General features: G+C 47.2%; 1 protein-coding gene across 1 annotated transcript; it reads right to left on the bottom strand.

Annotated features, from left to right (window-relative positions):
* Positions 1-2,297: 2,297 nt before the first annotated feature.
* Positions 2,298-22,762, bottom strand: cep97 (centrosomal protein 97). The gene is made up of 12 exons (XM_079811788.1): positions 22,698-22,762; positions 22,209-22,351; positions 17,251-17,409; positions 17,059-17,160; positions 16,857-16,970; positions 14,942-15,108; positions 14,692-14,856; positions 14,436-14,569; positions 7,856-8,372; positions 7,323-7,398; positions 2,674-3,081; positions 2,298-2,415 (listed from the first exon to the last, which is right to left on the bottom strand). The coding sequence occupies exons 1-11, from the start codon at positions 22,750-22,752 to the stop codon at positions 2,770-2,772; spliced, it is 1,944 nt and encodes a 647-aa protein (XP_079667914.1). The 5' UTR covers positions 22,753-22,762; the 3' UTR covers positions 2,298-2,415; positions 2,674-2,769.
* Positions 22,763-22,868: the final 106 nt, after the last annotated feature.

Genomic DNA, 22,868 nt, shown 5'->3' with positions numbered 1-22,868 from the left:
ACAACAGAAAAGCTGATCAGGATTTTTTTGTGTGCAAATTAATTATTGTTAACACACATACACACACACTCATTCATGAATTTTAATTTAATCTAATAAAAAAAAATAAAAAAAAGGATGAGGCCACAGTTAGTGTGGTCTTGGGGAGGCCCCCGGGCACCGGCCTTGGGTCAGAGCCACTCATTCAGGCGTGTTTAGTCTGTGTTTAGCGTGTGTTTAGTGTGTGTTTAGCGTGTGTTTAGTGTGTGTTTAGTGTGTGTTTAGCGTGTGTTTAGTGTGTGTTTAGCGTGTGTTTAGTGTGTGTTTAGCGTGTGGTGTTTAGCGTGTGGTGTTTAGCGTGTGTTTAGCGTGTGGTGTTTAGTGTGTGTTTAGCGTGTGTTTAGTGTGTGTTTAGTGTGTGTTTAGCGTGTGTTTAGAGTGTGTTTAGCGTGTGGTGTTTAGCGTGTGGTGTTTAGCGTGTGGTGTTTAGTGTGTGTTTAGCGTGTGGTGTTTAGCGTGTGGTGTTTAGCGTGTGGTGTTTAGCGTGTGGTGTTTAGTGTGTGTTTAGCGTGTGTTTAGTGTGTGTTTAGTGTGTGTTTAGCGTGTGTTTAGAGTGTGTTTAGCGTGTGGTGTTTAGCGTGTGGTGTTTAGCGTGTGTTTAGCGTGTGGTGTTTAGTGTGTGTTTAGTGTGTGTTTAGTGTGTGTTTAGCGTGTGTTTAGAGTGTGTTTAGCGTGTGGTGTTTAGTGTGTGGTGTTTAGCGTGTGGTGTTTAGCGTGTGGTGTTTAGTGTGTGTTTAGCGTGTGTTTAGTGTGTGTTTAGAGTGTGTTTAGCGTGTGTTTAGCGTGTGTTTAGCGTGTGTTTAGTGTGTGTTTAGCGTGTGTTTAGTGTGTGTTTAGCGTGTGTTTAGTGTGTTTAGCGTGTGTTTAGTGTGTGTTTAGCGTGTGTTTAGCGTGTGTTTAGCGTGTGTTTAGTGTGTGTTTAGAGTGTGTTTAGTGTGTGTTTAGTGTGTGTTTAGCGTGTGTTTAGTGTGTGTTTAGTGTGTTTAGTGTGTGTTTAGCGTGTGTTTAGTGTGTATTTAGAGTGTGTTTAGCGTGTGTTTAGTGTGTTTAGAGTGTGTTTAGAGTGTGTTTAGCGTGTGTTTAGTGTGTGTTTAGTGTGTGTTTAGCGTGTGTTTAGAGTGTGTTTAGCGTGTGTTTAGCGTGTGTTTAGCGTGTGTTTAGCGTGTGTTTAGCGTGTGTTTAGTGTGTGTTTAGTGTGTGTTTAGAGTGTGTTTAGTGTGTGTTTAGTGTGTGTTTAGCGTGTGTTTAGCGTGTGTGTGTTTAGTGTGTGTTTAGCGTGTGTTTAGTGTGTGTGTGTTTAGCGTGTGTTTAGCGTGTGTTTAGCGTGTTCTGGACACAGTGGACATTTTTAAAGCCTGAGGGAACCACAGACGGAGAGGAAGGTTAGTGTGTGTTTAGTGTGTGTGTGTTTAGTGTGTGTTAGTGTGTTTAGCGTGTGTTAGTTTGTTTAACGTGTGTTAGAGTGTTTAGCGTGTTCTGGACACAGTGGATGTTTTAACGCCCGAGGGAACCACAGACGGAGAGGAAGGTTAGTGTGTGTTTAGTGTGTGTTTAGTGTGTGTTTAGCGTGTGTGTGTTTAGTGTGTGTGTTTAGCGTGTGTTTAGAGTGTGTTTAGCGTGTTCTGGACACAGTGGATGTTTTAAAGCCAGAGGGAACCACAGACGGAGAGGAAGGTTAGTGTGTGTTTAGTGTGTGTTTAGTGTGTGTTTAGCGTGTGTTTAGCGTGTGTTTAGCGTGTGTTTAGTGTGTGTTTAGCGTGTGTGTGTGTTTAGCGTGTGTTTAGTGTGTGTTTAGCGTGTTTTTAGCGTGTTCTGGACACAGTGGATGTTTTAAAGCCTGAGGGAACCACAGACGGAGAGGAAGGTTAGTGTGTGTTTAGCGTGTGTGAGTGTTGAGCGTGTGTGAGTGTTTAGCGTGTGTTTAGCGTGTGTGAGTGTTTAGCATGTGTTTAGCGTGTGTTTAGAGTGTGTTTAGCGTGTTCTGGACACAGTGGTGGATGTTTTAAAGCCAGAGGGAACTACAGACGGAGAGGAAGGTTAGTGTGTGTGTGTGTGTGTGTGTGTCAGACGGAGAGGAAGGGTTAGTGTGTGTGTGTGTCTCTCAGCAGTGGAAGTGTGTGTGTGTGTGTGTGTGTGTGTCAGACGGAGAGGAAGGGACTGAAGATGTCTGTGATGTTCCCCCGTCGTGTTAGGGAGCGTGTGACCTCTGACCTCTGCATCAGCCGCTCACAGTGGAACACATGGACATGACCACGATGGTGAAGGAAAGGTCAACTTTATTTACAAAATGTTTTGTTAAATATATGATGTAGAAAAAAGAATAAAAATGTGAAATAAATTAGCGCTTGTTGCACAACCGGAACACACACACACACACTGTGGATATCCAGAGGTGCACACACACACACACACACACACACACACTCTCCGGACACCCCTCGGCACTCTGGGTATGAGCAGATGCAGGACGGCACCGACTCTCAGCAGTGGAAGTGTGTGTGTGTGTGTGTGTGTCTCTCAGCAGTGGAAGTGTGTGTGTGTGTGTGTGTGTCTCTCAGCAGTGGAAGTGTGTGTGTGTCTCTCAGCAGTGGAAGTGTGTGTGTGTGTGTGTGTGTGTGTGTGTGTGTCCTACACAAGGCAGCGGCGGCCGGTCATACAGTCGTTAACACACACCCTCCTTCATTAGTGTCAGGAGAGGCCGCGTGTCAGATGCTCTTCCAGAACAGGAGGTCAGGGGTCGTGTCCAGAGCATGTGGACAGGTGCTGTTTGTCCGCCTGAGGAGCGGGTGGAGTCTCCTCCTCCTCCTCCTCCTCCACCTCCTCCTCCTCCTCCAGCCGCTGCACTGAGGACAGGTACTGCTCCACAAGGCTGTCTCCAGCGGGTGAGCGGCTCGTCTCCAGGGCTCCGCCGGGCTCCAGCCGCGCTCCGGCCGAGTGGAAGCCAGACTCCGGGATGGAGATCTCCGAGCTGAGCGGAGCAGAGGGAATGCTGGGAGATAAAGCGGAGCTCACAGACGACTGCCACTCCAGCACCACCTGCAGCTGTTGGAGACAAGAGAGATCTCTGAGATCGGGAAACATCACACACACACACACACACACACACACACACACACACACACACACACACACACACACGAGATCTCTGAGATCGGGAAACATCACAACCCTTCCAGTTAATGATGTGGGAAGAACCGTTCCTGAAGAAGCCTTTCCAATTATAGATCTCAAAACTACCTTTCATTTCAAAAGGGTTAGAGAAGGCAATCGAACTTATATGTGGAGTTCCACAGGGTTCACTGTTAGGACCAATCTTGTTCTCAATTGACATCAGAAAACATAATATACATGTTCATTGTTATGCAGATGACCTACAGTTATACTTATCATTGTGTTCTCAGGATCTGAATAGTCTGGATGTTCTTCAAGCTTAACTGACATCAAACATTGGATGGCCTTACATTTTCTGCAGTTAAATACAGAAAAAACTGAAGTCGTGATAATTGGTCAGAGCTTAAGGAAAAATCAGATTGAGTTTGATATTAAGCAGGTAGTTCGAAATGTGGGTGTTTATTTTGATTCTAATCTAAATGTTGAATTTCATGTTAAGAAGCTGATTCAGTTTTCATCAGTTAAGAAACATTTCCAAGGTGAGTCAGTTTTTACATTTTAATGATACAGAAAAGCTTATTCATGCTTTTATATCCTCTCGTCTTGATTATTGTAATGCTTTGTTTTCGTCTTTGAACAATCGCACTTTATCTCGTTTACAATTAGTGTAAAATGCTGCAGCCAGATTACTGACACCAACAGAGATCTCATCATATCAAGCCTGTTTTAGCGTCTTTACATGGGTTACCTGTTTATTCAAGGGTTGAGTTTAAGACATATAAAGCATTAAATGGTTTGGCAGCTGTATATCTAACTGAGCTCCTGAGACCTTCTGAAGCAGGAGATGTCTGAGGTCATCTGTTAACAAGCTGCGGGATGCTCCAAGATCTAGATATAAAACTAAAGGAGATCGAGCATTTGCAGTGAGAGCTCCAAAATGATGGAATAGTTTGCCAATTGATATTAGAACATCTGAATGTGTGTCTGTTTTTAAATGTCGTCTGAAAACTTACTTGTATAGACGTGCTTTTAGTATTCAATGATGTCCTTACTCCTCCTTGAACTGCAGTGCCACCTTAACGTGGTGGAGGGGTTTGAGTACCCGAATGAACCTAGGAGCTATGTTGTCCAGGGCTATATGCCCCTGGTAGGGTCTCCCACGGCAAACAGGTCCCAAACAGGTGACGGGTCAGACTAAGAGCAGTTCAAAAACCCCTTATGATGACAAGGACAACGAGGACCGTGACGTCGCCCGGTACAGCGCAGGTCTGGGGTTGGGGTTGGGGCCCGTATGCGAGCGCCTGGTGGCCGGGCCTTCCCCCATGGGAAGGCTCTTGGGACATGGAATGTCACCTCACTGGCGGGGAAGGAGCCTGAGCTTGTGCGGGAGGTCGAGAGGTACCGACTAGAGATAGTCGGGCTCACCTCTACGCACGGCTTGGGCTCTGGAACCACACTTCTTGAGAGAGGCTGGACTCTTCACCACTCTGGAGTTGCCCATGGTGAGAGGCGGCGGGCTGGTGTGGGTTTGCTTATAGCCCCCAGCTCAGCCGCCGAGTGTTGGAGTTCACCCCGGTGAACGAGAGGGTCGTTTCCCTGCGGCTTCGGCTCAGGGATAGGTCTCTCACTGTCGTTTGTGCCTACGGCCCGAATGGCAGTGCGGAGTACCCGGCCCTCTTGGTGTCCCTGGGAGGGGTGCTGGAAAGTGCTCCGACTGGAGACTCCGTCGTTCTACTGGGGGACTTCAACGCCCACCTGGGCAGTGACAGTGACACCTGGAGGGGCGTGATTGGGAGGAACGCCCCCCCTGATCTGAACCCGAGTGGTGTTCAGTTATTGGACTTCTGTGCTAGCCACGGTTTGTCCATAACGAACACCATGTTCAGGCATAAGGGTGTCCATCAGTGCACATGGCACCAGGACACTCTAGGTCGTAGGTCAATGATCGACTTTGTGGTCGTTTCATCTGACCTGCGGCCATATGTCTTGGACACTCGGGTGAAGAGAGCGGCGGAGCTGTCAACTGATCACCACCTGGTGGTGAGTTGGATCCGATGGCGGGGGAGGAAGCTGGACAGACCCGGCAGACCCAAACGTACTGTGAGGGTTTGTTGGGAACGTTTGGCCGAGCCCCCTGTCAGAGAGATCTTCAACTCCCACCTCCGGCAGAGCTTCGACCGGATCCCGAGGGAGTCTGGAGATATTGAGTCCGAGTGGACCATGTTCTCCACCTCCATTGTCGCTGCGGCCGCTCGGAGCTGTGGCCGTAAGGTCTCCGGTGCCTGTCGAGGCGGCAATCCCCGAACCCAGTGGTGGACACCGGAAGTAAGGGATGCCGTCAAGCTGAAGAAGGTTAGACCCTTCCTATCAGAGCATGCCACACAACTACTGGTACAAGCTCTTGTTCTCTCCAGACTGGACTACTGTAATGCTCTTCTAGCGGGCCTTCCGGCATGCACTATCAAACCCTTGCAACTGATCCAGAATGCAGCCGTGAGGGTGGTCTTTAATGAGCCGAAGAGAGCACACGTCACGCCTCTCCTCATCAGTCTGCACTGGCTACCAATAGCTGCTCGCATCAAATTCAAGGCACTGGTGCTCGCCTTCAAAGCAACCACTGGCTCTGCACCAATATACCTAAACTCACTTGTTCAGACTTACAAACCCTCCAGGAACTTACGTTCTGCCAGTGAACGACGCCTTGTGGTGCCATACCAGAGAGGCATGAAATCGCTGTCACGGAGCTTTTCCTGGGCCGTTCCCACCTGGATCAGCACCTCCAAATCCGAGGCCATGGTTCTCAGTCGGAAAAGGGTGGATTGCCCGCTTCAGGTTCGTGGAGAGTTCCTGCCTCAAGTGGAGGAGTTCAGGTATCTTGGGGTCTTGTTCACGAGTGAGGGGAGGATGGAACGGGAGATTGACAGACGTATCGGTGCAGCTTCTGCAGTAATGCGGTCGATGTACCGGTCTGTTGTGGTGAAGAAAGAGCTAAGCCGTAAGGCGAAGCTCTCGATTTACCGGTCAATCTACGTTCCTACTCTCACCTATGGTCATGAGCTTTGGGTCATGACCGAAAGGACAAGATCCCGGATACAGGCGGCCGAAATGAGCTTTCTCCGCAGGGTGGCTGGGCGCTCCCTTAGAGATAGGGTGAGAAGCTCAGTCACTCGGGAGGAACTCGGAGTAGAGCCGCTGCTCCTCCACATCGAGAGGGGACAGCTGAGGTGGCTCGGGCATCTGTTCCGGATGCCTCCTGGACGCCTTCCCAGGGAAGACCTAGGACACGCTGGAGGGATAATGTCTCCCGGCTGGCCTGGGAACGCCTCGGTGTCCCCCCGGAAGAGCTAGAGGAAGTGTCTGGGAAGAGGGAAGTCTGGGCATCTCTGCTTAGACTGCTGCCCCCGCGACCCCGCCCTGGATAAAGCGGAAGAAGATGGATGGATGGATGGATGGATGATGTCCTTGTGTGGGTTGGGTTTGATACCTTATATTATATTTCATCATGTATCGTGTACAGCTCTTCATTATGTATGTAAATGATTGTTTTTATTGTTATTATTGTGTAAAGCACTTTGTGCATTGTAGCGTTAAAAGTGGTATATGAATAACATTTTACTTGCTTACTTACAAACACACCATGGGCATCTTTAGCCGTCACAAATACACACATATCTCTCATCAGTCATAAAGTGTGTCGAAACCCTTTCTGTCCCCATGACTGAGGGTTAGGGTGGATTAGGATGGGGTTAGGGTGGATATGGATTAGGATAGGGTTAGGGTGGGTTAGGATGGGGTTAGGGTGGGGTTAGGGTGGTAAACCACTGGAGATGTACTCTCGTCTGTAGGGTTAGGATGGGGTTAGGGTGGATATGGATTAGGATAGGGTTAGGGTGGGTTAGGGTGGGGTTAGGGTGGTAAACCACTGGAGATGTACTCTCGTCTGTAGGGTTAGGGTGGGGTTAGGGTTAGGGTGGGTTAGGATGGGGTTAGGGTGGGGTTAGGGTGGTAAACCGCTGGAGATGTACTCTCGTCTGTAGGGTTAGGGTGGGGTTAGGGTTAGGGTGGTAAACCGCTGGAGATGTACTCTCGTCTGTAGGGTTAGGGTGGGGTTAGGGTTGATTAGGGTGGGGTTAGGGCTGGCAGTTGACCCGTATGGACTCAGGGATTCTGACCTGCTTCCACAGGAACTTCACCGCCTCCTCCTGCACTCGTCTCTGCAGTCGGTCTTCTTCCTGTTGCCTGCGGACCCTGGAAAACACACACACGGGAAAACTTTACACACTGTGGTGGGAGCGGTTTCAGTGTTAGAGCGATTCACAGAATGGGTTAGGGTCAGAGTTAGGGTTAGGAGAGTTAGGGTCAGGGTTAGGAGAGTTAGGGTCAGGGTTAGGGTTAGGGTCAGGGTGGAGTCAGGGTTAGGGTCAGGGTTAGGAGAGTTAGGGTCAGGGTTTGGGTTTGGGTTAGGGTTAGGGTCAGGGTTAGGGTTAGGGTCAGGGTGGAGTCAGGGTTAGGGTCAGGGTTAGGAGAGTTAGGGTCAGGGTTTGGGTTAGGGTCAGGGTGGAGTCAGGGTTAGGGTTAGGGTGGAATCAGGGTCAGGGTTAGGGTGGAGTTAGAGTTAGGGTTAGGGTTAGACTTTTACAATCTCTCCACTGGCCGTTATCCAGTAAATCTCCCACTTGATGTTTCCCTCTGCACATGTGATTACCTCTCCAGCTCGGCCGTCAGGTGGGCGATGTGGTCCTGCATCCGGCGCAGGCGTATCTCTGCCCGCACTTCTCTGGCCTGTGGGTGGAGGTGGCGTGTGCAGTGACCCCTCCACCACGCCTGAATCCTGACCGCTGCATCATGGGGTTCCCAGCGCCTCACAGCCGCCCCGCTCCACTCACCGCCCTCCACAGACCCATTCAGCACACACTCCGCTGACTCCTCCTCCGGTGGGCGGGGCTGAGCCGATGGGCGGGGCTGAGCCGATGTGGGAGGAGCCAGAGAATCATCGAACTCCTCTTCACCACTGTCAGGAGCTGAGGCGGGATGAACCGCAGGGTCAAAGGGCAGGAAGGCCGACTCTGAGGACAGCAGGCTCCCGTGAAGCTTCTCCTCGTCCATCTGCACATCCTCCAGGATCAGCTGATCATCAGCAGCGGGCGGGAGCCGGACCACAGGGGCCGCAGGTGAAGAGGCCACGCCCATCCACACATTCACCTGGACTCCGGGATCCACATCTGCAATCACAGCGGAGAGAGAATCACTGCGGGAGAACCGCTCCAGAGACACTGAGGGCAGATTTAGAGCCTGATTCACTGAGAGAGTGGCTGTGCGTTCACTAGAGATGTTCCCGATACCTGTGTGTGTGTGTGTGTGTGTGTGTGTATATAGCCCTGTATGAACTGCTAGAATTATTTTATGTTTATGCTGCGTTCACACCAAACGCGAATAGAGCGTCTGGCGCGAGTGATTTCAATGTTAAGTCAATGGAAAGGTGCGTTGACGCGCGTCTGGAGGTCCCGCGGCGCGGAAGGCGCGAATGATGCGAATCCACGTCATTCACGAGTCCAGTTTGCGCGAATTACGCTAATCAGCCTCATTCACGAGTCCAGTTTGCGCGAATGACGCGAATCAGCCTCATTCACGAGTCCAGTTTCCGCGAATGACGGGAATCAGCCTCATTCACGAGTCCAGTTTGGATAGTTTTATAAACATGAACAAATACATTAACAAATATATCAGTGTTTTTATCTGACATGTATTTGACAGTAATATTATTTATTATTTATAATCAGTGTTGGGGGAAACGTATTACAAGTAACTTGAGTTACGTAATAATATCACTTTTTCCAAGTAACTAGTAAAGTAACGCATTACTTTTCAAATTTACAACAAAATATCTGAGTTACTTTTTCACATTAATTTGACTGACAGCTGTAGGATTTCAAATTTTTGAAATATATTGTGGAACAGTTTAAGGTAAAGATTGACTACATTCTAACATGATCAAGTTAATCAGCTCATTAAGTCTTTTGTCTTTACGCACTTCCTGACCATTTAGCATAACACGCTCAGAGATTGGTGATGCTCTGTCTGGGCAGGTTTTCCAAAACCTGTATTTTCCAGGCCTGTTCCTGTTCTCTTCATTGTTTCTAAAATGAGCACCATTTGTCTTTAATGACTTTTGGAGCCCCTGAGTGATTGGATTAGCATCTATGCATTTGATTGACACGGTTATGCGGATTAAATCAAGCATTGTATTGTTCAGAATGTCTCCTCTCCTGCTGTATAATCCCTCCCCTTGAAATGTAGATAAAATACAAGGTTCAACTGGCTTTAGTCAGACTTGGAACCTCAGCGGAAAGACAGCACGTTTTTCTCAATAAAGAATCCTGCTGAAAAACCTGTCCAAGTTCTCCTGGTCTCTACTTCAAGAAACAACACAAGTTCACAACACAGCTCTCCTGTCCTCATGTTGAGTGTGTGTGTGTGTGTGTGTGTGTGTGTATGTGTGTGTGTGTGTGTGTGTGTGTGTGTGTGTGTGTGTGTGTGTGTGTGAGTGTGTGAGTGTGTGTGAGTGTGTGTGTGAGTGTGTGTGTGTGTGTGTGTGTGTGTGTGTGTGTGTGTGTGTGTGTGTGTGAGTGAGTGTGTGTGTGTGAGTGTGTGAGTGTGTGTGTGTGTGTGTGTGTGTGGAATATTTAAACAGGGCTCTACATAGCGACTTTGGGCTCATTTGCGGCTGAAACTACTGCGCGTGACCCGATCGCTTCTCATGAAGAGATGTAGAATAATAGGTATAAAGACTCCAAACACTGACTGAGCAGCTGTTGCGTTTCGTGCTGCGATCGACTGCTCTTCAGGCCTTCTGTCAGCAGAGTGTGTGTAAAAAACATGTGTGACAGACTTCACTGCACAGATTTAACCCATGCTCTTACCCAGACGCCTCGAGCTGATGATGTTTCTGCAGCCAAAATTAACTAGAAATACCACATTTGGATGATCATAAAAAAGGTCGGAAATTAACAGGGGCAAAAATGCCACCAAAAATGACGCCCCCTACTGGCGGTTTTATACTTTGCATGGACTTTTTATTTAAAACATAAATCTTTAAACTAAGTTTAACTTGTACATAGCCTATTTCTGAATTCAAAAGCTTATATTTAAAACATTCCTTCAACATTATTTACCCATGAGCTGCATTAAATCTATGTAAATGTGTCTAAACAGCGCTTCAGATGTGCAGAGATTGATCTTTTGATGCTGATTTAATAAGATTGGTAATAGTCTGGTTGTGTCTTATTGCTCTAACTGAATTTATTGTTTAAATTAACATTTTAAAAACAACTTTTCTATTTTAATTAAAGAAATTGACTAAAGATGATGCATACATTTAATATGATTAGAAAACATTGCTCTTATAATGGTAAAAATGCCCCTGGACATTAATTTAAAAGGACACAGATCGTCCTGTAATGGGGAAGTTAGAAGTGGAATGCGTGTTATTGATCAGAAAGTGCTCCTACATTTTTGACTGTGCTCCTAATTTTTTTTAGGGCGTTTTCACACACACCTTGTTTGGTCCGGATTTTCTGACTTTTCAGTTTGGTCCGAATCAAAATGGCCGGTGTGAAACCAAACAGACGAAATTTGGTCAGACGAAAAGAGGTCGACTCAGTCCAGATCAAACTGAACAAAGCTTCGGTTCGTTTCTAGTGTGAAAGCATTTTCTGTACGGTTCAGACTCTCAGAACATTTACAGGAAGTTCCTGTTTATGTTTAAATATTATAATGTTATTTTTAAATTCAATCTAGGCTACATTGATTATGAAAAGTGAAAAGATGCGCAATATGTCAGAAGGTCAGAAATGATTTTGAAAGAAATTTTGTATGATTTTGCGTAGAAAGCCTTTCTTTAATGTGAATATATTTATTTATAGAGCTCGTCTCTCTTAGAGTGAATAATCTGTCAAATCCTGTCCAAACACATGAATTCAATAACACAGCCGTGAATGAGCACATGCTGGAAATAAAAGCGCAGAGTTTAATTCTCTCTCTGTTGTCTGTGCTCATCATTCGTCTGTGTTTTGATGCTCAGGAAATGCTCCACCGCATATATAACTTTAACAAGGTTCACTGGTTTAAAACACCGTAATTAATTATATAAACATTAATTCGCTAAGTGAATTTATTCTCAGGTGTGAAAACGCCTTTAATTAGGAGCACAAGTGCTGAAGTGTTCCTGTTAAATAGTATGTTTCCCCTATAGTAGTCAATGGTTGCTCTCTCTGCTTTGATTCAAACATTCTTCTAAATATCTTCTTTTGTGTTCAAAAGAACAAATAAACTCATACAGGTTTGGAACATCATCAGGGTGAGTTAATGATGACAGAATTTAAATTTTTTGGGTGAACTGTCCCTTTAAGAATTATAGTTACATGTACACTGCAAAAATGCTTTTCTTACTTAGTATTTTTGTCTTGTTTTCAGTCCAAATATCTAAAAAAATCATACATTAAGAAACATTTACAAGACAAGCAAAAGTTTTTGTCTTATTTTGGGGGAAAATAACTCAAAATTAAGGAAGTTTTTAAATAATCTTAATAATCTGCCAATGAGGTCAGAAAAATAATCTTAATTCAAACAGAAAACAACATTATTTTTCTTACCCCATTGGCAGATTATTCTGCTTATTATAAGCAAAAACTCACTTAATTTTGAGTTATTTTCCCCCAAAATAAGACAAAAACTTTAGCTTGTCTAGTAAATGCTTCTTAATGGAAGATTTTTTAGATATTTGGACTGAAAACAAGAAAAAAATACTAAGTAAGAAAAGTATTTTTAGCAGTGTAAGTGTCCTGGCTGAAGTGTGGCCTTATGTGGCGTTCACACCGGACGTGATTCGCGCGAATAATTTGCGCTAATCGTGCGAAGGTGGACGCTTGAACATTTTGAGTTTACTCGCTTCAATCGCGTGTGACATTCACTGCAAAAACAGACGCGAATTCACGTAATGGGCGGGGCTTCTGCCAGCGGCTCGTCTCGTTGAGAAATGTCTGACATGGGCTGTGTTTACACGTCTTTTTTGTTAAAATCTACTGTTAATGTGTGACAAAACGTAGTTTTAAGACTTTTTCAGTCGATAATGTAGTAGTTTAAAGCTCAAATGTGTGGTTTATTTATATAAAGAGCGCCTATTTGAACATGTGATGTGGTGTTTTGGGAGTTGTGAGCTCCAGTGGATCAGCGGCGCTCATTAACCCGGTGAGATCAGCCTTTCCTCAGCCAGTTCTTCTGCCGCTGGCTCTGATGATCTGTGGTGTGTGTGTGTGTGTGTGTGTGTGTGTGAGCTCCAGTGGATCAGCGGCGCTCATTAACCCGGTGAGATCAGCCTTTCCTCAGCCAGTTCTTCTGCCGCTGGCTCTGATGATCTGTGGTGTGTGTGTGTGTGAGTGTGTGTGTGTGTGTGTGTGAGCTCCAGTGAGATCATCCTTTCCTCAGCCAGTTCTTCTGCCGCTGGCTCTGATGTCTCTGTGGCGGCTCCAGATATAATTCGTCTTGTAACGGCCGATCTTTGCTCTCATGGATCTATAATTTGTTCCCTGGCGAATCGTTTAGACTGAAGGCAAAGAGAAGTTTCATTACTTTATATTTTTAGGCTATAACTGTACGTTGCAGTTGTAACGTTAGCCGACTAGCACTGACTTTGAATGTTTGACTGAATTGTTTGCTTTATTTCATGTGTAGCTTGTTATACATTACTTATACTTTTGTATTATTGATCAAACATAAACTTGCATTTAACAGAAAGAGACTGTGTTGTGTTTCGTGTCATTTAATGTTATCACAGTGATAATCATATTGTCTGAACCAGATATTAATATACAGATTTTCTCCTCATTGTTGTCACTACTAGAGCAAGCTCCTGATTGGTTAACGCGGCGCAAATTTTTCAACTTGAGGGATTCGCGCGAATTGCGCGTTCAAAACGCTCAATTCGCGTCCTTCGCGCCGCCTCAATCGCGTGAATCTCGCCGCCTCAGTCGCGTGAATCGCGCCGCAGAATGCCATTTCGCGTCTCTGCATCGACTTAACACGTAAATCACTCGCGCGAATCGCGTCCGGTGTGAACGCACCATTAGCCACGTTTACATGCGCACTTTTTTGTCATTCTGATTAAAATCATTCCGATTGAAAGATTCGGTGGACTGTTTACATGAGACGTTATCTAAACCGATCTGGTGTTTACATGTGCTGACTTTCAGTCGGGATCATTTTGTGACATGCGCACACTGTTTGTCTGCCACCTCAGATTCGTAACGTTAGTATCGTGGATCAATAGTTCTGTGTTGGTAATTTTTATATTTATTTATTTTTATGTGGCCGGACATGCAGTAGTTTAACCTAATTTATGTCCTATACAATGGCTATTTCAACATCTGTGAATGAAAAGCATTCAAGACGTGTTCAGCATCATTACTAATATTAAACATTGATATTTCAGATGATTAAGGAAAGATACCATAATCACAAAGGTATAAATATTAACAAAAGTAATTAAAGTAGACTGTGGGTAATGTTACCAATTTGAAGCAGTTGTTGAATTTTTTTTTTTATATCTAACTTACGAGAAACAGAGAAATGTCGACACATCCTCTCCAGCAGCTTGAATGTTCCCCGTTGAAATGGCAACTCTCAACGGCCACCAGAACTTATACAGTTTTATAAAAGCTATTCATTATTTGTCGTAAGTGTAAGAATCACCTCAGAATTTTTTTTTTTTTTCCTGTCAGGCACAGTTGAACAAACGCTGTCAAGTAGGACAAACGCTGTCAAGATGAGATGCTGTAGCCAGGCTATGTCTGTGTCATTATTCCAACATCATGTTAATAACATGTTACGAAATAAAAAGTTTAATACCTCAGAAAAATGACCTTTCCTCTCTTGTCAACCTGGTGTGAGCGCGGCGCGCGCTCTTCAGTTGAGGAGGCGCGTGCTGTATATCACGTCACCGAAAGACGTACACTCAAAGTAATCGGATCAGGTCGTTTACATGGTGGAATTTTTCATTTGATCGGTTCATGAAAAGGTTTATCCCACCCCTCTCAAACCGATTACAATTTCATTCGGTTTGGCCATTTTTATTCCGATTGAGGTGTTTATATGGAGCATTTTCATTCGGATTGGACTTTTAAACTGATTACAGTGCTCCATGTAAACGCACCTACTAATGCAATTGGTCAAATGTTCCACAGAGAGGTCAGAGCTGGTTAGGGTTAGTGTGACCCTGAGGCTGATCTGACCTGTCTGAGGATCTTCCTCCTCTTCATCCTCCTCTTCTTCCTCTTCTCTCCACTGCTGCTCCTCCAGATGTGTGGGCCCAGATGGACTCTGGGAACAGCAGAGACGTGTTTTCTGCAGCTGTCTCTGATGCTGTCTGCAGACAAACACACGTCACACACACACGTCACACACACACACACACACACACACACACACACACACACACACACACACACACACACACACACACACTGAGCACATGGTTTAGGAGGATACCTTTGCTTGTGGAGGATTCTCTCCAGTTTGGCGTCCTCCTCAGACTGTAAGGCTACGGTGGCTGAGAGGGGACATGTGGAGGCCAGATACTGCACCAGCTGCCCATGCTGCCCGGGGCGGAACGCACGACCTTTGCCCTGACTGTACAGCCACTCCCCTTTCAGGCTGGACACATTGCAGAATGATGATGTCATTAGTGACGCAGAGGCTTCCTCAAATCACAACCCTGACATCATTTCCTGTCCCTCACCCCTCTTTCTGCGAGACCATGACCCCGTCGAGCAGCTTCAGGCGCAGACACCAGCTCACCACATACGGCCGATAGTCGCAGGCGGGCAGAGTGGGCGTGGCCATCACACACGGGTTACCCATGACGGACAGCTGCTCCAGGCCATGCAGCGGGGCAAGATAGGACACCTGCGGACACACACACACACACACACACACACACACACACACACACACACACACACACACACACACACACACACACACACACACACACACACACACACACACACACACACACGCTGCTATTGGCTGATGGGTTAAACATTGCTCTTCTGGCTATAGGAATCTCTGAGGATGTATGGGAAAGAAATGAATTACATTTACTGCCGTTACTGTAATTGAGTAGTTTTTCTGCGTACTTTCTACTTTTTTAAGTAGTTTTAAAAATCTGTAATTTTACTTTTACTTAAGTATGTTTTGTTTGAAGTATTGTACTTCGCTACATTTTAAACCACATCCGTTACTGAGTAAAAATAAATAATACAAACGGGGGAAAAACACGATCCGGAAACGACTGCATTGAATTGAAGGCGGGAGAACAAACGCAAAAATCACAAACAGATGGAGACGGACGGACGGACAGACTGAAAGCGAAACCCCGTCCTGAACCCCTGGATGGAGTGGAAAAACTGTGGATATAGACAAAAAATAGCCGGGCGTTGTCCTGGAGGATATCAAATTAGCAAAAAAATGTTGCTGCACAGAAGGAAACACACAGAACATGTTGAGGAACGCCATCCCTCAGTGCGGATAAAGGTGTATAACTGAAGGCCGAATGTTTTCTGTGATGCAGAATCCCAGAATTACAGTTTAACGCAGATGTCACGTAAAACACGCAAACTGATGCAGGAATGAATACATCGACAGTAGAGCTGTATAAATCAAATCACGACACGGTCTGAGAATATTAAAGCTCAAACACTGCTATATGAATATATGATCTGTGTGAATGAGCAGCGCCGTTTCGTCCACTAGCCTTCATACTTAAGTAGCCTACGCGATGCTCGTGGTGTTTAACGTCTCAAAAAACATATTTGGGCATGAACATACAGTATGAACATTTCCAGAGCTGATCTGAGACCTCCTAATGAACATTTTCATCATTTTATTTGATTAAAAGCCATTATCAAATACACTCTGAAACAGATCTTCCCTGAAACAGATCCTCACTAAAACCCGTCAAAATTGTGACAGAAAAATATTACTATTGTTGGCCTATGGAATACTTGTCAAAATAATAATAATAATAACAACAATAATAATATTACATAATTTAAACATTATTTAAGAATATATTTTTAAATCAATGGTTTAATTGAATAAAGCAACAGCGCTTTGCCCAAAAAATGAAAGGATAAGTATTTGATTACAACCGTTTTGGTAATGTATTTGGGGACAGTCGTAGAGCCTGATGCCATGATGTCTGTATTTGCTATTGAACCGCAGCATTTTCACTTACATCAGAACAAACAAACGCCTCGTAGCATTTACTACTCCATTAGCTCGACGGCAGATTCTGCTTAAATGGAAAGACAAGTTCCCTCCAACTTTTAAAATGTGTCTCACTGATCTTTTATACAATCTGAAAACATGAAGGTGGAGCTTAAACGGCTCGGATTATCACAATAGTAATTTATTATGGGATTTATTCATTTATGAATTGTGTAAATAATTGTATAGCATTCACACTGAATGAATGAATGCTGCATGAGTGAATCGCTTCACAAACAAGAACAAATGTAGGGGCGGGGCTTGAGTGTGTCTGAGGGGAATTGATTGGATGGCTGTGGTTTGCTATTGGCTGATCTCATGTGAGTGACAGGTGGCCCCGCCCTCATCATCAGAGAAGAGATGATAATGATATTGAAGCCCACCTCAGCAAGGTCTCTGATCTCGTTCTCTGCCAGCGACAGGACGCTGAGGGTGGGCGACAGGTGGGCAGGAACGGGGCGCAGCGTCGTGATGATGTTCCCATGCAGAAGAAGAGTCTGAGGAGGGTGAGACAGGTCGGAGGGTGAGACAGGTCAGTCACGGCATCACAGGCTCAGGGGTATCAGGAACACTCAAGGCTAATACCTTCAGCTCTGAGAGCTTGCTGAGGTCTCCAATGTGAGAAATATTATTGTCTGACAGATCCAGATGTTGAAGAGACACACAGCTTTGAAGCTGCTCGATGACCTGCACACAGACAGACAGACAGGCAGGCAGACAGACAGGTGTGATGCAGACTCTAGAGGTCAGGAAGAAACCCAATCGCCTGAGACGCACCTTTATGTTGTTTCCAGCGAGATTGAGCCATTGGAGGAGACGCAGGTCCTTCAGCCCCTCGATGTAGCCGATGCTGTTGTGCGGGAGGTTCAGAACCCGGAGGTGAGACAGCTTAGAGACAGACATCATGCGCACCAGACGATTAGAGGCCACAGACAGCTGTGAACAGACAGACAGGTGGTCAGTTAGACAGCTTGGAGACAGACATCATGCGCACCAGACGATTAGAGGCCACAGACAGCTGTGAACAGACAGACAGGTGGTCAGTTAGACAGCTTAGAGACAGACATCATGCGCACCAGACGATTAGAGGCCACAGACAGCTGTGAACAGACAGACAGGTGGTCAGTTAGACAGCTTAGAGACAGACATCATGCGCACCAGACGATTAGAGGCCACAGACAGCTGTGAACAGACAGACAGGTGGTCAGTTAGACAGCTTGGAGACAGACATCATGCGCACCAGACGATTAGAGGCCACAGACAGCTGTGAACAGACAGACAGGTGGTCAGTTAGACAGCTTAGAGACGGCCATCATGCGCACCAGACGATTAGAGGCCACAGACAGACAGGTGGTCAGTTAGACAGCTTAGAGACGGCCATCATGCGCACCAGACGATTAGAGGCCACAGACAGCTGTAAACAGACAGACAGGTGGTCAGTTAGACAGCTTAGAGACGGCCATCATGCGCACCAGACGATTAGAGGCCACAGACAGCTGGGAACAGACAGACAGGTGGTCAGTTAGACAGCTTAGAGACGGCCATCATGCGCACCAGACGATTAGAGGCCACAGACAGCTGTGAACAGACAGACAGGTGGTCAGTTAGACAGCTTAGAGACAGACATCATGCGCACCAGACGATTAGAGGCCACAGACAGCTGTAAACAGACAGACAGGTGGTCAGTTAGACAGCTTAGAGACGGCCATCATGCGCACCAGACGATTAGAGGCCACAGACAGCTGTGAACAGACAGACAGACGGTCAGTTAGACAGCTTAGAGACAGACATCATGCGCACCAGACGATTAGAGGCCACAGACAGCTGTGAACAGACAGACAGGTGGTCAGTTCGACAGCTTAGAGACGGCCATCATGCGCACCAGACGATTAGAGGCCACAGACAGCTGTGAACAGACAGACAGGTGGTCAGTTAGACAGCTTAGAGACAGACATCATGCGCACCAGACGATTAGAGGCCACAGACAGCTGTAAACAGACAGACAGGTGGTCAGTTAGACAGCTTAGAGACGGCCATCATGCGCACCAGACGATTAGAGGCCACAGACAGCTGTGAACAGACAGACAGACGGTCAGTTAGACAGCTTAGAGACAGACATCATGCGCACCAGACGATTAGAGGCCACAGACAGCTGTGAACAGACAGACAGGTGGTCAGTTAGACAGCTTAGAGACAGACATCATGCGCACCAGACGATTAGAGGCCACAGACAGCTGTGAACAGACAGACAGGTGGTCAGTTAGACAGCTTAGAGACAGACATCATGCGCACCAGACGATTAGAGGCCACAGACAGCTGTGAACAGACAGACAGGTGGTCAGTTAGACAGCTTGGAGACAGACATCATGCGCACCAGACGATTAGAGGCCACAGACAGCTGTGAACAGACAGACAGGTGGTCAGTTAGACAGCTTAGAGACGGCCATCATGCGCACCAGACGATTAGAGGCCACAGACAGACAGGTGGTCAGTTAGACAGCTTAGAGACGGCCATCATGCGCACCAGACGATTAGAGGCCACAGACAGCTGTAAACAGACAGACAGGTGGTCAGTTAGACAGCTTAGAGACGGCCATCATGCGCACCAGACGATTAGAGGCCACAGACAGCTGGGAACAGACAGACAGGTGGTCAGTTAGACAGCTTAGAGACGGCCATCATGCGCACCAGACGATTAGAGGCCACAGACAGCTGTGAACAGACAGACAGGTGGTCAGTTAGACAGCTTAGAGACCGCCATCATGCGCACCAGACGATTAGAGGCCACAGACAGCTGTGAACAGACAGACAGGTGGTCAGTTAGACAGCTTAGAGACCGCCATCATGCGCACCAGATGATTAGAGGCCACAGACAGCTGTGAACAGACAGACAGGTGATCAGTTAGACAGCTTAGAGACCGCCATCATGCGCACCAGACGATTAGAGGCCACAGACAGCTGTGAACAGACAGACAGGTGGTCAACAGACAGCAGTGGTTAGCGTGTTGTGCGGTCAGTGCCCCCTCTCACCTGCGTGCTGTGAGGTTAGCGTGTCCCCTCTCACCTGCTGTGAGGTTAGCGTGTGGTTAGCGTGTTCCCTCTCACCTGCTGTGAGGTTAGCGTGTTCCCTCTCACCTGCTGTGAGGTTAGCGTGTTGTTAGCGTGTTCCCTCTCACCTGCTGTGAGGTTAGCGTGTTCCCTCTCACCTGCTGTGAGGTTAGCGTGTGGTTAGCGTGTTCCCTCTCACCTGCTGTGAGGTTAGCGTGTGGTTAGCGTGTTCCCTCTCACCTGCTGTGAGGTTAGCGTGTTGTTAGCGTGTTCCCTCTCACCTGCTGTGAGGTTAGCGTGTTCCCTCTCACCTGCTGTGAGGTTAGCGTGTGGTTAGCGTGTTCCCTCTCACCTGCTGTGAGGTTAGCGTGTTCCCTCTCACCTGCTGTGAGGTTAGCGTGTGGTTAGCGTGTTCCCTTTCACCTGCTGTGAGGTTAGCGTGTGGTTAGCGTGTTCCCTCTCACCTGCTGTGAGGTTAGCGTGTTCCCTCTCACCTGCTGTGAGGTTAGCGTGTGGTTAGCGTGTTCCCTCTCACCTGCTGTGAGGTTAGCGTGTTCCCTCTCACCTGCTGTGAGGTTAGCGTGTGGTTAGCGTGTTCCCTCTCACCTGCTGTGAGGTTAGCGTGTGGTTAGCGTGTTCCCTCTCACCTGCTGTGAGGTTAGCGTGTTCCCTCTCACCTGCTGTGAGGTTAGCGTGTGGTTAGCGTGTTCCCTCTCACCTGCTGTGAGGTTAGCGTGTGGTTAGCGTGTTCCCTCTCACCTGCTGTGAGGTTAGCGTGTGGTTAGCGTGTTCCCTCTCACCTGCGTGCTGTGAGGTTAGCGTGTGGTTAGCGTGTTCCCTCTCACCTGCTGTGAGGTTAGCGTGTGGTTAGCGTGTTCCCTCTCACCTGCTGTGAGGTTAGCGTGTTCCCTCTCACCTGCTGTGAGGTTAGCGTGTGGTTAGCGTGTTCCCTCTCACCTGCTGTGAGGTTAACGTGTGGTTAGCGTGTTCCCTCTCACCTGCTGTGAGGTTAGCGTGTTCCCTCTCACCTGCTGTGAGGTTAGCGTGTTGTTAGCGTGTTCCCTCTCACCTGCTGTGAGGTTAGCGTGTTCCCTCTCACCTGCTGTGAGGTTAGCGTGTTCCCTCTCACCTGCTGTGAGGTTAGCGTGTTGTTAGCGTGTTCCCTCTCACCTGCTGTGAGGTTAGCGTGTGGTTAGCGTGTTCCCTCTCACCTGCTGTGAGGTTAACGTGTGGTTAGCGTGTTCCCTCTCACCTGCTGTGAGGTTAGCGTGTGGTTAGCGTGTTCCCTCTCACCTGCTGTGAGGTTAGCGTGTTGTTAGCGTGTTCCCTCTCACCTGCTGTGAGGTTAGCATGTTGTTAGCATGTTCCCTCTCACCTGCTGTGAGGTTAGCATGTTGTTAGCGTGTTCCCTCTCACCTGCTGTGAGGTTAGCGTGTTGTTAGCGTGTTCCCTCTCACCTGCTGTGAGGTTAACGTGTGGTTAGCGTGTTCCCTCTCACCTGCTGTGAGGTTAGCGTGTGGTTAGCGTGTTCCCTCTCACCTGCTGTGAGGTTAGCGTGTGGTTAGCGTGTTCCCTCTCACCTGCTGTGAGGTTAGCGTGTTCCCTCTCACCTGCTGTGAGGTTAACGTGTGGTTAGCGTGTTCCCTCTCACCTGCTGTGAGGTTAGCGTGTGGTTAGCGTGTTCCCTCTCACCTGCTGTGAGGTTAGCGTGTTCCCTCTCACCTGCTGTGAGGTTAGCATGTTGTTAGCATGTTCCCTCTCACCTGCTGTGAGGTTAGCATGTTGTTAGCGTGTTCCCTCTCACCTGCTGTGAGGTTAGCGTGTTGTTAGCGTGTTCCCTCTCACCTGCTGTGAGGTTAGCGTGTTGTTAGCGTGTTCCCTCTCACCTGCTGTGAGGTTAGCGTGTGGTTAGCGTGTTCCTTCTCACCTGCTGTGAGGTTAACGTGTGGTTAGCGTGTTCCCTCTCACCTGCTGTGAGGTTAGCGTGTGGTTAGCGTGTTCCCTTTCACCTGCTGTGAGGTTAGCGTGTGGTTAGCGTGTTCCCTCTCACCTGCTGTGAGGTTAGCGTGTTCCCTCTCACCTGCTGTGAGGTTAGCGTGTGGTTAGCGTGTTCCCTCTCACCTGCTGTGAGGTTAGCGTGTTGTTAGCGTGTTCCCTCTCACCTGCTGTGAGGTTAGCGTGTTCCCTCTCACCTGCTGTGAGGTTAGCGTGTTGTTAGCGTGTTCCCTCTCACCTACTGTGAGGTTAGCGTGTTCCCTCTCACCTGCTGTGAGGTTAGCGTGTTGTTAGCGTGTGGTTAGCGTGTTCCCTCTCACCTGCTGTGAGGTTAGCGTGTGGTTAGCGTGTTCCCTCTCACCTGCTGTGAGGTTAGCGTGTGGTTAGCGTGTTCCCTCTCACCTGCTGTGAGGTTAGCGTGTTGTTAGCGTGTGGTTAGCGTGTTCCCTCTCACCTGCTGTGAGGTTAGCGGGTTGTTAGCGTGTGGTTAGCGTGTTCCCTCTCACCTGCTGTGAGGTTAGCGTGTTGTTAGCGTGTGGTTAGCGTGTTCCCTCTCACCTGCTGTGTTGTTAGCGTGTTGTTAGCGTGTGGTTAGCGTGTTCCCTCTCACCTGCTGTGAGGTTAGCGTGTTCCCTCTCACCTGCTGTGAGGTTAGCGTGTTGTTAGCGTGTGGTTAGCGTGTTCCCTCTCACCTGCTGCAGGGCCTCGTTGTGCTCCAGGAGCTCCAGCTTCATGATGTGGTTCTGGTCCAGAATGAGTGTGTGAGACTCTCCACACAAACACTTCGGGTCCAGTTTATGGAGACCCTGATTCGAAAGGTCTAATACAGCAGCACCTAAAGAATAACAGAACAAAACACTGACACTCTGTTTGCTCTAACAACACAGTTTTAATGTAAATTAATGATTTCAAAGCCAAATGAAAAGTCAAATAAAGTCTATAGAGGACTATTAATATCAAGTATAGATTAAAGAGGGAACTGACAGCAATAATCGACTAAATGTGTTGTAAACAGAAGAATATATTCTGACAGCAGAGATTATGACAAAAACTGATCCGACGTCAGTTCGTCACGAGCGCCACACGCGGCATGTTAAACATGACGCATCGCGTGTACAATGACAATACAATATAATATACATCTGATCAACTGTATCGATTGTTTTGTTTATTTCGCATACCTTCGTGATCTGCCATTATCTCCGCCGGATCCATCAGCGCCTCAGTGGCCGCCATACTTCCCGCTTGAGTCACCGCCAGGCAACCGATCCGCTATTTGATTGGATAAATTAATCTGGGAATAATAATAATTTTGGATATTTTTATAGGGTAGCTGGTTATATTTATATATC

The sequence above is a fragment of the Gobio gobio genome, assembly GCF_949357685.1.
Source record: "Gobio gobio genome assembly, chromosome: 3".
Lineage (NCBI taxonomy): Eukaryota > Metazoa > Chordata > Actinopteri > Cypriniformes > Gobionidae > Gobio > Gobio gobio.
The sequence above is the reverse complement of the archived record's forward strand: the minus strand, read 5'-3'. Positions and strand labels throughout refer to the sequence as shown.

Excerpts from the sequence above, each read along its gene's own strand:
- cep97 (XM_079811788.1), bottom strand. The coding sequence starts at position 22,752 with ATGGCGGCCACTGAGGCGCTGATGGATCCGGCGGAGATAATGGCAGAT. Across the intron at positions 15,109-16,856 it reads AGATCAGAGACCTTGCTGAG|GTGTCCTATCTTGCCCCGCT; the intron begins GTGGGCTTCAAT and ends GTGTGTCCGCAG. Across the intron at positions 7,399-7,855 it reads CTGACGGCCGAGCTGGAGAG|GGTCCGCAGGCAACAGGAAG; the intron begins GTAATCACATGT and ends TGTGTTTTCCAG.